The sequence below is a fragment of the Geotrypetes seraphini genome, chromosome 11, assembly GCF_902459505.1.
Source record: "Geotrypetes seraphini chromosome 11, aGeoSer1.1, whole genome shotgun sequence".
NCBI lineage: Eukaryota > Metazoa > Chordata > Amphibia > Gymnophiona > Dermophiidae > Geotrypetes > Geotrypetes seraphini.
In genome coordinates, this window is record NC_047094.1 from 58,719,092 (window position 1) to 58,732,766 (window position 13,675).

The 13,675-nt window shown below is 43.0% G+C and overlaps 1 protein-coding gene across 8 annotated transcripts in view; it reads right to left on the reverse strand.

The window, feature by feature from the left end:
* CREBBP (CREB binding protein) overlaps positions 1-13,675 on the reverse strand; it is a 676,455-nt gene that overhangs the window by 592,108 nt on the left and 70,672 nt on the right. For all 8 annotated transcript variants that reach the window (XM_033962544.1, XM_033962542.1, XM_033962548.1 and 5 more), the window contains exon 2: positions 8,396-9,117. In XM_033962544.1, the coding sequence (XP_033818435.1) occupies positions 8,396-9,117 (722 nt within the window). The remainder of the gene's footprint in view (positions 1-8,395; positions 9,118-13,675) is intronic.

A 13,675-nucleotide genomic window follows, 5' to 3' on the forward strand; every position in this document is an offset into this window, starting at 1 on the left:
AGAAGAAAAAGGGATTGAAGGGTATAGATAGGTATAGACCACTACTCAGGCGATGGGCCTGATGGGCTGCCGCGGGAGCGGACCGCTGGGCAGGATGGACCTATGGTCTGACTCAGCGGAGGCAACTTCTTATGTTCTTAAGAACCCATCCTCAAGAAGAGAATAAAGGAGAAGAACCCAGGGAATACTATAGTAAAGGAGGTTGTAAATAATAGACCGGTGCCATATACCACTAGCTGGTACAGAAGGTGCAGCAGGTGTTGAAGTGTGGTTGCCTCAATAGGTGATGCGCTTCAGAAAGAACAGCCTCCATCAAAGAACAATGGCGTTGACAAGAGACATGCATCAAATATACTCAATGCTCTTGCAGTGAACCGCTGTATTGTATTCTACTGAATTCTACTGTATTTTGTGTCTTCGCTGATATGTCTCAGTTCTCTTGCTGTGAACCACCCAGAACTTCCGGTTGGGTGGTATATAATAAAATAAATTATTATTATATGCCACTAATGCTTTTCAATGTCAATGTCTACTATGATGGTGTCGATGAAAGGCATGCATTAAATAGACTTGATGCAAATATGCCACTGACACTTTTCGATGTCAATGTCTACCAGTACCGACAGGGATCAGCACTATAGAAAAGTCCAAGTGGCTGTAAATCCAACTCCAGGACTAATATTTCTAAAATAGAGGAATAAAACATTGCGGTAGTTTGTATTATTGTTTTTCTCCTTCAAGTTCTTTTACTTTATTTGTGTATCTAGCCCCAGAGTTAGGGTCAGCCGGAAAGGATGAGACTGTGGTGGAGTTGACGACGCTGATGGCAAGGGCAAATGATTGAAAGTTGAGGGCCCCTTGATATCGAAAGTATATTAATTTAAGTAATTTAATTTTTTCTTTTTTAAAATAAAGTATGATAATAAATGAACAAATTGGCAATATACTTCTACCACTGTCCGTACCAGGCTCCAAGGATGACGTTGCCCATATGTGAGAATATGTTGCCTGCTTGTCTAAGGATAACATGTTGGGTTTTAGAACTGATCCTTGGGCAGCATTTGGAAGTTGTATCACTGTAAGAAGAAAATTTGCTCAGCTTTACAGGACATCAGAAAAGTGACTTCTTGTGCACCTTTAACCAAGTTGTGTTTTATCTATGCGCAAAGGTATATATGGTGTATGGGTTGGAATTTTTATACGTCAATGACTGAATTTATGGTAGCACTTCACTATTTGTGTTTATGACTGCCACTTTACTCTGAGGATTTTTTCTCTACCCAGTTACAATTTCTGCATTGTTTGTTATACGCTCACTAGAGAATGACACAGACAAATTTTTCCCCATCCCTGCAGGAATTCAATTTCACCATCCCATCCCCACAAGTTTTGTTGCTGTCCCTGTCCCATTGCTGTAAGCTCTGCTTTAACTGCACAAGCCTCAAACACTTACGATTTTAAAGTGCTTGAGGCTTGTGCAAATGAAGACAGAGCTTGCAGGAATGGGGCAGGGACAGGAAAAGAACTTGCCAGGATGGAAAAATGAGTTCCGTGGGGACGAGGAAAAATTTGTCCCCTTGCCATTTCCTAATGCTCACTCTGTGGTTCTACTCCCCCTTAACAGTATTTGATAAAAAGAGTCATTATTCTGCTGAAACCCTTATTTTTTGTGAAGAACATAAGAACAGCCATACTGGGTCAGACCAATGGTCCATCTAATCTAGTATTCTGTTTTCAACAGTGGCCAATCCAGATCAAAACAGAAATCTAAATAGTAATAGCATTCCATGATAATCCAAGGGCAAGCAGTGGCTTTTCCCATGTCTGTCTCAATAGCAAACTATGGACTTTTCATACAGGAACTCATTTAAAACAACCGCTGCTACCACATCCTCCAGCAACAAGTTTCAGAGCTCAACTATTCTTTGAGCAAAAAACTATTTCCCCCCCTCTTTGATTTAAATCTATTTCCATGAAATTTCATTAAGTGTCCCCTGGTCCTTGTACTTTTTGAAAGAGTAAAAAAATCAATTCACGTGGAGGGGCATAATAAAAAAAAACCCATCTAAAAGTCACCTTTTGGCCTAAGGCCCTAAACGTTGAAAGTAGAAGCAGGGAAAATGTCCATTATCAAAAAAACATCCAAAAGGAGATTTTTTTGATAATGGCCTGCCTCTACATTCAGCTGTTTAAACGCCCAGACCACCACTATGTCTACACTAACAACATATAATCAACAAAAAAAAAACCTAAGTCCCAAGCACCCAACACAACAGCTTTTAGGCAAAGGAAGAGCCAATCCTTCGCCTAAAAGCTGGATTCTGTAACCGGTGTCTGTCAAAATCGGGGCAAAAGGGAGCCCTAGACCTCTTGCCCTGGCGAACCGTGCTCCCCCTCCCCCCAACAAGATCGGGGCAAGAGGGAGTCCAAGCCCTTCTGCCCAGGCAACCCCCCTACACCCCACCCCCACTAAGATACAGGCAGGAGGGATCCCAGGCCCTCCTGCCCTCGACACACCCCCTCCCACGATCGCCCCCCCCCCCCGCTGACCTCGACCCCCCCACCCCCAATCCCCCTACCTGTACAAGTTGGCCAAACGGGTCCCAAGCCCGTCTGTCTGGCAGGCCAGCCATCCCTGGAATGGCGGGCTTTAGGGCCTGATTGGCCCAGGCGGCTCAAACCCCGCCCACAGGTGGGGCCTGAGGCACCTGGGCCAACCGGAATCGGCCCAGTAGCCTTAGGCCCCTACTGTGGGTGGAGCCCTAGGCACAAGGGCCGGGTTGGGCCCCCATCCCATTATCACCCCCCCCCGGTACCTGGGGGGGGGGTTGTTATTTTTAACAGTATGGGGCAACCATTTTTAATTAACAGTATTTTCAGAATACAAAGAATTCAAAAATGAAAAACATTAAGCAACACAAAAAATGTTAAATCCTTAAAAAAATATATTTTAAAAACACCCACAACCAATTCAATGCAGCAATCCCTCCTTTTCATGGTGAGAATGACAACATTTTGCACTTAAGTACCCCATTAGATCACGTCACTTTACAAATCCCCATCCCCCCACCCAAAAAAAATATCAGGTGCCCCTGTTAACAGGATCAATATTTTAAAATCATTCAGCACTCCTTCCCTTTCACCTTCAAAACAAATGAACAAAAATTTGTCTGATTTCAATGCTAATTCCACCTGTCCCCATCCCATTTATACTTTAGAGTAAGTTAACAGTTTAATCCTGAAAAATATTCCAATTCTTGCAATTAAAATAATAAGCAATTTACAAAGCTAATGCAAAGGCAAAGAAAACTAACATTTAATCACTCATTCTTGCTCCAACACAGAGTAAAGACTGTTGAAGGCCAACATGAATAATGCATGGACCCATTCTACTCTTTTGGTTTGGGAGATAGAGGGAAAAGAGTAGAATGGGTCCATGAATTATTCATGTTGGCCTGTACCTAGTTTTAATCACAGCAGGGCACCCCTGTTTTAATCACGGCTGGATAGTCGCAGCAGCAAGAGGCAGAGAGGCGAACAAAGCAGGCGTGAGCTTTTCGCATGCCTGCCTGGTCCCGCACCACTGCCTGAATGGCACAGCAGGCCCAGGACTCCCGGTGGTGTGAGAGGGTTCCGCGCCAAAATAACCACCATCTCAGGGCCCAACAGTCAGTTGCCTCCAACAAGGCTGATTCACCGGCTATGAGTTGCACTGGCTGTTGGCCTCCATTACACTCGTCTCTGGCTCCATCAGCCGCAGGCTGCTCTTCTTCGCTGATCTCCACTACAACCTTGAGCAGAGGGAGAGGCTGGTAGCGGCAACACAAAGACTGCGCCCTCGCTGGTATACTGGGCATCCTCATAAGCCGCCTCCTCTGTTGACCCACACCCTCCGAGCTCTTCACAATGCACTGCTTTCACCCTGGCAAGCAGAACATCGCTGACCTCCATCACCTCGGCACACCTCCTAACTCTCTGCTGCCTTGTTCGCCACTCTCTGCCGCAGCCGTCCAACAAGGAAAGCACCACGATTAAAAACAGGTATTGGGGGGGTTGTGGTATTCGTTCCATAAGACTCACCCTTATTTCCATCCACTTTTTTGGGGGAAATAAAAATATGTCTTAAGGAGCGAAAAATACGGTAAATCTTTTTATTAAAGTATTAAAGGGACAATATCTTAAACAACTGTTTATAAATCACAAATAGAGCCTTCCATTTTGATCTGGTTTTAGTACAACCTTCCTAAAGATTCAGCTGCCTATGTTTTACATCTGGAAAATTAATTGGATTGTCTTTTAGATATGGGTGTAGAAGAGAACTTAAACTGTTTATTGGAGGAACAGGAAAATAAGTGTCTATTAAATGTTGGCAATGCTCCTTCATGCCAGCAACGGTGGATGAATCTGTTGCAGCAACAGTAAGATGCTTAAGCAGCTGGGCACATGAAGGAAAAACACTGCAGATGGTAAGAGTCTGATCAAGACTCTTGTTGCCACATCAAAGGCAGATAAGACACAAATGATGCACATTTAACAGAACAAACAACAAAAGAATAAACTGCAGAAGCGATATACAAAGAACAGTATCCTTTATTGAAGTAAGTACAATGTGATATTCCCAATGGTGATTCTCATATGTGAAGACACAGGACCCCTGTATTTCCGAGAAACACTTCTTCCTCAGGGGTCCTAAGAGGAAATGAAATGAAGTGTGGAAAATAGTGGGATCTGAAGTGTGCAAGTCAAATCTAAAACCTATTGAGTGCGATGATGCGGCAAGAAATGCATTTTTATTCTTAATTTTTACTTTTTTTTTTTTATACTGTTCAAACAATTTTATTGATAAAAATGCAAAGAGAACAGTACAAGACCAATACCAAAGGCAAAATGGAATAAGAATACTCTTTTTTTAATTCCCTTGTTGTACAGAGTCTTTTGGCCACTTTTTAATATTGCCTTTTTGATGCTTTCCCAGGGTTGTAAAAATATTTTCTGGTACACTTTCATTAATGGTGCTTGGTCTACAGTTATCCATTTCCGTATGTTGATTGCTGCTTACTCAACACTCATTACTTTTCATACTTAAGGACTGGACTTGTCCAGATATATTTTTATTCCTCATTCACTCAGTCGCTATTCGTCTTCGCTGGGCTCATCACACAATCTATATGGCCCTCTTTCCAACCGTTTCCTCCTGTTCGTGTTTTTTCATCCTCCTATTTGTTTCATCTGCTTGATGTAATGTGTTTTTTTTATCAGTTTTATATTTTCATCGCTTTTTATACATAAGTTTTTAATTCACACGGCACTTAATCCCGTGTCCTGCTTCGGTTTTAATCCCTTTGTAGTTTTTCCATTTAGTTTGGCTCAGCCATTTAGTATCAATCATGCGCTAGTTGTACCTGTCATTGGCTTTTTTATTTTTTTTTTTAATATATTGTCTACAGCAGGGGTGCCCAATACGTCGATCGCGATCGACAGGTCGCTCGCTCAGGTGACCCCAGTCGATCGCAGAGCGGGTTCCTTTCTTTCCTTCTCTTTTTTCTCCTCCTGACTGGCCTGCCTCTTGAAGAACGCCAGCCAATCAGAGTGCTGGAAGGGCGGGGTGAAGGTCGGTGGCGTACCAAGAGGGGGGCGGTCCACCCCGGGTGCACAGCCGGCCAGATCCGGGTCCTCCTACCCTTCCTTTCCCCCAATCCGCGCTCGGGGCTCGCGCCTGCCTAGTCTGTGCCGCTGCCCAAATGGTGCTGTTGGTTCTTGCGAGACTCGCGGGAGTTGACTGCACCATTCGAGCGGCGGTGCAGGACCAGGCAGACGCGCTCGGGGCTCGCGTCTGCATTTCACTTCCGGCACAGATGGGGGAGCCTGCCGAGCTGACACCATTCGGGCAGCACGAGACCAGGCAGGCACGCTCGGGGCTCACACCTGCCTATTACTGCCGCTGCAGATGGAGACTTGGGCGGCTGTCCAGCAGGGAAGGCTGCCGATGCAGCGCAGGACCGCCAGGATTGCATCAAGGTACCGGGGGTGAGGGGATGTTTAAAATATCAGGATAGCCATCTAGGGAGGGAGGGAGGGATTTTAAAAGGTACTGAGGGTGAGGAGATGTTTAAAATACCAGGTTAGCCGTCTAGGGAGGGAAGGAGGGATTTTAAAAAGTACAGGGGGTATGATTAAAAAAGGTACTGGGGGTATGTAGGGGGATGGTTTAGGGTACGAGAGGGGTATGGGGCCTGCCTGTCACTAGGTCTGCCTGCCTTCCCTGTGCCCTGTCCCTGCCTAGCGGCAGTGGTTTGGGGGAGGGCAGGGAGACAGAAGGAAAGAAGGGAAACAGAAAAAAAGAAATGGGGCATGAAGAGAGAAAAAAAAAGGGAGGCAGGGAGAAAGAAAGGGAAGGGAGAGAGGAAGAAAAAGTTGGGGGAGGGAATGAGGTCTGGAGGAGAGGAATCATACAGGCTGAAAGAAGGGAAGAAAGATTGGATGCACAGTCATAAGAAGAAAGTGCAACCAGAGACTCATGAACACCAGACAACAAGGTAGGAAAAATTATTTTATTTTAAATTTAGTGATCAAAATGTGTCTGAATTTATATCTTCTGTCTATATTTTTCACTATGGCCCCCTTTTACTAAACCGCAATAGCGGTTTTTAGCGCAGGGAGCCTATGAGCGTTGAGAGCAGCGCTGGGCATTCAGTGCAGCTCCCTGCGCTAAAAGCTGCTATTGTGGTTTAGTAAAAACGGGGGGGGGGGGGGATATATTTGTCTATTTTTGTATGGTTGTTACTGAGGTGACAGTGCATAAAGTCATCTGCCTTGACTTCTTTGAAAAACCCCCGGAATAGGAATGATAATTAACATTTTCTCAGCGTACAGTGTGCTTTGTGGTTTTTTTTAATTTTATTGTTGGTAGATCATTTTGACTTGGTCATTTTAAAAGTAGCTCACAAGCCCAAAAAGTGTGGGCACCCCTGGTCTACAGTTTCCTTCTGGGGCTGTTCCATTATAATTTGGTTTTTATTATTTTAGTTCATTATTTATTTAATTTTTATCATTAAAACTTGTTTGCCTTGCATTTATGCTTTTATTATTATCTTTCAAGATTTGTTGCACATTGTTGATGACCAGGTTTTCAACTTGTGTGGTTTCCATACACTCTGGTATGTACAATTTCCTTATTATCACCACAATCCTTTTTTCCTTCTTACCTGATTGGGTGCTGCCACATTCACCACTGTGCCCAATTTATCATCTCATTTCTAGATTGCTAATCAGCACATAATTCTTAGTTGTTACCCTCTCTCCATTGGTTTGTCACCGACTCATTTATCCTCATATATAGCCATCACTCCATCCATTTCAGATCTGACTTGCACACTTCAGGCCCCACTATTTTCCATACTTCATTTCCTTACATTTCCTCTTAGGACCCCTGAGGAAGGAGTGTTTCTCCAAAACACAGACCATTTTGGGTCCTGCGTCTTCACAAACGAGAACCACCATTGGGAATATCACATTGTATTTACTTCAATAAAGGATCCTGCGCTTTGTACATCACTTCTGCAGTTTCTTCTTTTGTTGTTCATCGGTTGACTTTCAACTGCTGACCCATTGGATTGCTCTTGTTGTTTTGCCATTTAAGAGTAGTTCATTTAAATCCAAAACGCAGCTTCTGCAGTCTTTTTTAATCAATGAATTCAGTTGCCATTTGTCTAAGATATGTTAAATTTTTACATATTGATACTACATAGTTTCAAGTTTTTAGAGAATAACCTGTGGACAAAATTTGTCTCTGTCCCCATCCTAATGGGCTCTGTCCCTGTCTCCATCTCACAGTTAACAACAGGTACCCATACCCATCCCTGTGCCATTCTCTACTGCTGAGATCTATTGTAAATAGCCCAGGTGGTATAACAAATTTTAAACAAACTATTATCTGTGAAGTAAGAAATTTAAGCATTATAATATTTGCATGACATACAATTTAACTCTATTAATATAGAGTCGGAGTCGGTGCCGGCACATTTTCACTGATTCCAACTTCAGTATCCCAAAAACTGCTTCCAACTCCAACTCCACAGCCCTGCATCTAGCTATATCAAACATGATAAATATTTCAGGGTCATTTTCAGGCTCAAGCTTAGTGCAGCTGAAAAAGTAAAACAAGATCAAATATTTAGTACATTAGGACCAAGAAGTGAAGGAAAAGAATGGCTGCAGCTACTATTGCTGATCCTATAGAAAACTTAACTCAAAAGCGGTGTCATACCAACTCTAGGGTTTGCAAGAGGCCACAAAGCTATCCAAGCGTGCTATCTGGTGGAGTATTAAAGAACATAAATTGGATTTTTTAAAAAGGGAGACCATTAGCAAAGGGTAAATAGTGTGGTATACATACTTTTGTCATAGCTCCTGTTTGGGTTGTGTTCAGGCCTGTATGACTAGGCATCTGAGAAGATCCTTGGGTTAATGTCTCTGCTAGTACACTACCAACACTTCCTTGCATGGCAGGGCCAGAATATTGCATTCCTGTACCCCTTCCCCTTCCAGCTGCTCCAAGAGATCCATTCATTACTTGCCCCTGCCCTTGCTGGGGCTGACTCATTAAACTGTGTCCAGAGTTACTGTTGAGCAGGCCCTGGTGTGTTTGATTAAAGTTTGCATTCATGCATATCCCCGGTCCAGTCTGTGATACGGCAGGGCTACTGGTTACCATTCCAACTTGTTTTTGTGCTTGTGAATTTAGTGTCTGTGGCACAGATGTGGTAGATCCAGAAGAGCCAGCTGTCTGCTTTGCCAGATTAGATGTTGTAGAAGCAAGTCCTTGGTTTACAGGACTCTTGCTCAAAGCACCTAGATTACCAATACTACCATTGTTCTGCTGCCCTTGTACTTGACTACCAAGCCCTTGCTGGACAGGGCTACTTGAGTTCACATTTCCAATGCTGGGGTTCAGAGCTGAGCTGCTGCTGCCTGGCCTTAGAAGTTCAGACAGTTGTTTGTGTTTAGAAGCTGCATCTTGACCCAGGCTTCCAGTGCTGTTTAAAAGGCCCAAGTCCGCTCCATTAGGGATTAGTTCATCAGGAAGATCATTTTCCAAATCAAAAAAGGACCCAAAATCTAGGATTAAAAATAAATATATATATATAAATATAAATAAAGTATCAAAAATGAAAACAATCTTTTCAAAATACAAGTTAAAGCATGGTATATTGATGTCTACTACATAATTCTGTTTTATTTCACAACCAGGTATCTTTACTTTTTATTATATTTAAAACTATGACCCATAATATCTTAGCCAAAATGTTTAAGTGTTTCTAGGAAATTTGAGCTCTGCACACTCTACAGAGGTAATTCATTTAGTATAGAGCTTGGCATCAGCTCTCAAGGAGGTAGGAGGAATTGTGTGTTTGATTAATCTTGCTGTCCACAGAGAAACCTGTTAAGGTAAGCAACTGCTTTCTCTATTGACAAGATCAATCACCAAGTGGGTTTTTCCAAGCTGAAGATGGTTATTTGGGCATGTTAACAAAAAAACAGCCTTCATAAACATTGTCAGCAGGTAAATGATGCCAGCTTATTAGTTATGAGTAACCCAGATTTATCAGCTTCCTGGGAGAATCAATTATCTCACACAAATACAAAACCTCAAATCTACTACATTTTCTTTGAAGGGGTGAATAAAAGTAAGCCAGTCACTACTGTGTATCTGGATTTTCAAAAGGCATTAAAAAAATATATTACATATGTTATGGTAAGGGTGGGAGGGAAGGGGTTAAATTTTATATATTACTGTTACATATGAAAGAAATTCAAGTGATGTACTTAATTTCAATTGTCAATTTATTGATACACTTGTTGTAAGATGTAAAAATGAATAAAGATTATGGGGGAAAAAAAAGCATTTGACAAAAGTACCTCATGAAAAACTTCTGAGGAAATTAGAAAGCCATGGGATAGGAAGTAATGTCCTATGACGGATTAAGAATCAGTTAAAAGATAGTAAACAGAGTAGGGTTAAGTGGTCAATATTCTCAATGGGAAAGGGTAAATAGTGGGACTCAATTTCCCAAACCAACCTCTATCTATATTTCAAAAAACCCAATTGACACAAGGATCACAGGCTAATGGTTGGTTTTAAGGAGGAGGAAAAAGCCTCAGATTCAACTTGCCACTAGCATAGTTAGCATGCATGAAAGTAATAGACGAGCTACCTCATTAGCATAAAAACCTCCTCCTACCAACCACCAATATTTATATGTGAAAAACTCTTAATTTAAATATTTGAATAAATTATTCATTTGTGTAAAATCTTTTTACTACAAACACAAAATAGTTGCCCTCTTAATTATACACTCATTTAAAGAGCTTCATTCATTTAAAGTACAAAAAAAACTACGCTGTGATGAAAAACCACTATTTCAAATGAAACCACTACTTCAAATGAAAGGCTCTATTCAAACAGTGTAGTGTGCGAGTTCAATTTCTCAGGAAAATACTTAGCTTGTAGCATCACTTTTATTAATAATAATAGCTTTTCAGTTCAAGATGGTATACAGTAATGGAGAAGTACAATATGGATAAAATCAAAAGGAATTGACCCCAAAATATCCACAGAGAAGAAAATCCAGAGAAAACCAAAAAAAAATCTCTGTGGAGTGATGATGTTTCTAAATGGATTTTATTTGAAAGTGTCAAAGTTCCAAAGGTACACTGAAATCATCCACATAAAATAAATTCATCCACATAAAAATAGGTTATCCACATAAAAGCCTTAAAGGACCTAGTCCGCTAGGGATACAGGACCCAACATGGTCTGCGTTTCGACAAAAAGTCTTCTTCAGGAGTCCCTGGGGGTCCTGTAAAGATGAATACGTGGGAAACAATTGCGTGGTGAGCCGGAAGTGAGAGAAACAAGTGATGCATGTGAGAAAGAGGAACCCGAACTATAACTGTAACTGCCTAGGGAAAGGATCTAGGTATCACTGTTGAGGATACCCTCAGTGTGCAGCAGCAGCTAAGCAAATAGAATGTTAGGAATTATCAGGAAAGGAATAGGAATCAAAGATGAGAATGCTATAATGCCTTCATATCATACTGTGGTCTTGCTGCAACTCGAATTCTATGTGCAATTGGTTGTCACGTCTCAAAAAAAAGATATAGCGGAATTAGAAAAGGTACAAAGAAGGGCAACATTCACTCTTAGGCCTTACAACAACTATTTGGTATCACCTAGATCAGTGTTCTTCAACCTTTTTACACCCGTGGACCGGCAGAAAAAAAAGAATTATTTTGTGGACCGGCAAACTACTAGGACTAAAATTTAAAAACCCCGTTTCCGCCCCATCTCCGCGAGCTCGGTCCCCACAAATGATCTGATCCCATCCACACAAGCCTCAGTTATGATTTTATATTGAATGTATTTTATTAAAGTATAAAAAGAAACAATATTCTGTACAATTGTCATTTTATAAATACAAATAATTCAGAGCAAGGATCAACAAAACCCCTGTCTCCCCTCCCCTTCACATATATCCCCTCTACTATCAAGAAAACTGAATAAGCCAAACTATTACAGAATGCTACACAGAAATATCATGCTAACAGAATACTGCAGTCACACAAAACAGGAATAGTTTTAGGGGAGTGCAACTAGGGCAGGGGTCTGCAACCTTTAAGACATAAAGAGCCACTTGGACCCGTTTTCGAAAAGAAAAAAAAACTTGGAGCCGCAAAACCATTATAAAACAAATCTAACACTGCATATATTGTTTCTTATCTTAATGCTATATACAGGATCACTAAATTGAAAATAAAATCATTTTTCCTACCTTTGCTATTTGGTGATTTCATGAGTCTCTGGTTGCACTTTCTTCTTCTGACTGTGCATCCAATCTTTCTTCCTTTCTTTCAGCCTCCTGTATGTTTCCTCTCCTCCAGACCTCATTCTCTCCCCCAACTTTTTCTTTCTGTCTCCCTGTTCCCCCTTCTTTCTGTCTCCGTGCCGTCCCCCAAGCCACTCGGTTTGCTGCCACCGCAATCGGGGAACAGCCCCCAAGCCACCGCCGTCCCAAGCTTTCCCTGCAGAAGTGTTGCGCTGACCAGCATTCCGCTCCCTGACGTCAATTCTGACGTAGGAGAGGAAGTTCCGGGCCAACAAGGCATTTCTCCTCATTCCATCCAGCCTGAGCCCCATCTCTCCTTGATCCAGCATTTCCCTTCTGTGTCTGTCAGAATTACCATTCCACCTATTTTCCAGCATCACCCTTCTTTGTGTCCATCTCACCTATATCCCTATCTCACCACTTTTTCAGAATCTTCATTTGTCTCTGTCCTTATCTTTACGCCATGTTCACCATTTGCCCTTTCAATGTCTTTATCTCCCCCCACACACTTTTTCAGCATTACTTCTATGTCTCTATTTCACCTCCTCTTCATGTCCCCTCTGTATCTCTATCCTTATTCAGTAGGTCCTGCTTACCCTTTCTCTTCTTTGTGTCACTATCTCCATTTTCAGCTTTCCCCCCTTTTCCTTTGTTACTGCACCCTGTAGCTAGAATCTTTCCATCCTCCCTCCACTCCGGCCCAGCCCAGTATGAAATATTTCCTTTTGTTTCCCTCCCCTCTCTCTTTCTCTCTCTCTTCTCCTCCCTCACCCACGAGTCCTGCATCTGGCCCTCTCCCTTCTACCTGCACCTGGCAACACCCCCCTGCTCCACGGCTCTCTTCAGCAACTCGTCAGCAGCAGTGATCAAGACAAGCTGCCGACATCGAGGCCTTCCCTCTACGAGTCCCGCCTTTGTGGAAAAAGGAAGTTGAAACAAGCGGGACTCGCAGAGGGTAGGCCCCGACGTCAGAAGCTTGTGTCGATCGCTGCTGCTGAGTTGCCGAAGAGAGCCGCGGAGCAGGGGATGTGGCCGGAAGCAGGTAGAAGGGAGAGGGAGATAGGAAGGCTGTAGATCTCCGGAGCATGACACCGACCCCGGCCAGGATGATTTCTTTTTCAGGCGTGCACCTTACAAGTCCAGCGTCGCGGCGAGAAATAGCCATGCTGAGCAGTGAGCTCAGCACTACACAGATGAAAGCCTTGCTTGCTGATTGGTCCGGCGGCACGGCGGGGCGGGGCCGCCGGACCAATCAGCAAGCAAGGCTTTCATCTGTGTATGTGCTGAGCTCACTGCTCAGCATGGCTATTTCCCGCCGCGACGCCGGACTTGTAAGCTACATGCCTGCGTGACACACTACCGGAGCCGCAGCAAAGGTGGAAAAGAGCCGCATGTGGCTCTGGAGCCGCAGGTTGCCGACCCCCGAACTAGGGCAACTGCCCCCTGGTCAGAGAGCGCCCTAAGCCAGCTGGAAGCTAAAGAAGCACTTCCTGGGTTTTGCAGTCCCCAGTTATGTCTAACACCAGCTCTAGCAGGATATATATTTCAAATCTGATATATTCTAATCACAAAATAGAAATAAAATTATTTTTTTTCTACCTTTTGTCATCTCTGGTTTCTGCTTTCAATCTTCTTTTCACTCTCTTCCTTCCAGCGTCTGCCCTCTCTGTCTCTTCAATCCAGCATCTGCCCCTTCCATCCACTGTCTGTCCTCTCCCCCTTCCATATGGTATCTGTCTTCTTTCTATGCCCCTCTCCCCTTTCCATCCAGCTTGTACCCCTCTCTCCTT